Genomic DNA, 1,727 nt, shown 5'->3' on the forward strand with positions numbered 1-1,727 from the left:
TATATATATATATATATATGTATATATATATATATATATATCTGTGTGTGTGTGTGTGTCATTCAAAACCAAATTATGCTCATTTTTTAAATACTAAGTAAAAAAGTGTGTGAATTATTAATAACTAAGTGATGGAAAGATCAATATAAATATTTTTAATTCTGCAGGAGTAATTTATAAATTTTGACAAATATTTCTTGGTTTTCATATTAATACATACTATCTAAAATACATATAGTACTTTACTGCTAAACCTTATTAAATCTTTGTTCGACTCATTTCAGGTCATATAAAATGGTTTGATTCATTTGAGGTTTGAAATTTATAAATGAAATTAATTAGCTCAGTGCACTTACCTAAGACATAGAGATTGAGAGTTTAATCTCTCATCTTTTGCCCTTGGGCTCAACTCAAAAAATTAATTAACTAAAATTGTACGTTAATCAAGCTAATCAAGTGCATACGCTTAATATGTTTGAGAAATAATGATACTTGTAAGCAAAATAGATCAAACATCATTATTATGAACCTAGAATGAAAGGCACATGCTAACACCCCATTCCTCAAATATGAGTGAATTCTCTACTAAAACTTCATGACAAAAGAGGTACAAAAATATTACAAAATATATACATTTAATTGAAGCTAAAATGAATTTCCTCCCTCGCATGAATCAGCATTCCAATATTCCAGTTACCACACAGTCAACCAGGTGGACAAAAATGGCTATAACACCTGCAACACTTCAAATGCTATCCTCACAAGTTCTGGTGGGAACACCACTGTCCCTCTTACTAGCGTTGGCGATAAGTATTTCATTTGTTCAAATGTTCCGCACTGTTTTGGAGGCATGAAGCTTAAAGTTACTGTGATTAGCAACCAAACAGCCTCGCCGCCGGTTGCTGCATCGCCGGAGTTGTCTCCGTCGACTACTCTCCCTCGGAGCTCGTCAACGACAACGAATGCCAATTTATTGCCACCTGAATCTAATGGCGTGGATCGTGGTGGAAGGAGTCATGCCTTGTTCATTAGTTTGTGCTTTACTTTTGGAGCTTTGTGGTGGTGGTTGATGAAATTTTGAGTGAATGTAGAAAATATTTTTCATTGGTGTGACAATGTTGAATAAATAACTTTAAATTTTAGGGCTTGGACGTTGTTAATATGTAATGTGTTGGAATGATGGCCATATTTTTGGGTATTTTTATGACTTTCGAAACTAATAATGTTGGAAGCTTTGGCTTGGTTGTCATATTTGGATATGGGGTTGATTAGTGCATATATTGATGTACTATTGTAAAGTTAAAATTGTAATATCCTTTATCACTTGTAATAATATGTTGATATGAGTGCTTTTGTGTGTGTATGTGTATGCACGCACGCGCCCTAAGAATTCTTAATTAAAAATGAATTGATACGCAACCACAAAATTTTCATTTTTCTAGCACGAATCTCGAGGCATGACACAAATCTCGAGATAGCAAGAAACATTCAAACTTCAATTAAGAGTCATCCAAAACTCTAATTTTAGGAAATATATAGTCAAACTGACCGGCTCGATGTGATATACCCAATGATATCAAAATTCGCTTAATCCAAGTCAAATCAAGCTCAGATCAGAGTTTCTATGCTTAATCAATCTCAGGGGGAAACGATTCGACCACTTCCATTACACATTTGTTGACATAATTTTTTATGAGGTCTAATTTCTTCTCTTTAGAAGCCTGGGA

The 1,727-nt window shown here is 33.6% G+C and overlaps 1 protein-coding gene across 1 annotated transcript in view; it reads left to right on the forward strand.

Moving 5' to 3' along the window:
* Positions 1 to 1,289, forward strand: part of LOC110038720 (stellacyanin-like) — a 2,963-nt gene extending 1,674 nt beyond the window's left edge. The window contains exon 2 of the mRNA XM_020743615.1: positions 678 to 1,289. Within this exon, the coding sequence (XP_020599274.1) occupies positions 678 to 1,081 (404 nt within the window). The 3' untranslated portion in view covers positions 1,082 to 1,289. The remainder of the gene's footprint in view (positions 1 to 677) is intronic.
* Positions 1,290 to 1,727: the final 438 nt, after the last annotated feature.

The sequence above is a fragment of the Phalaenopsis equestris genome, unplaced genomic scaffold (assembly GCF_001263595.1).
Source record: "Phalaenopsis equestris unplaced genomic scaffold, ASM126359v1 Scaffold233627, whole genome shotgun sequence".
Lineage (NCBI taxonomy): Eukaryota > Viridiplantae > Streptophyta > Magnoliopsida > Asparagales > Orchidaceae > Phalaenopsis > Phalaenopsis equestris.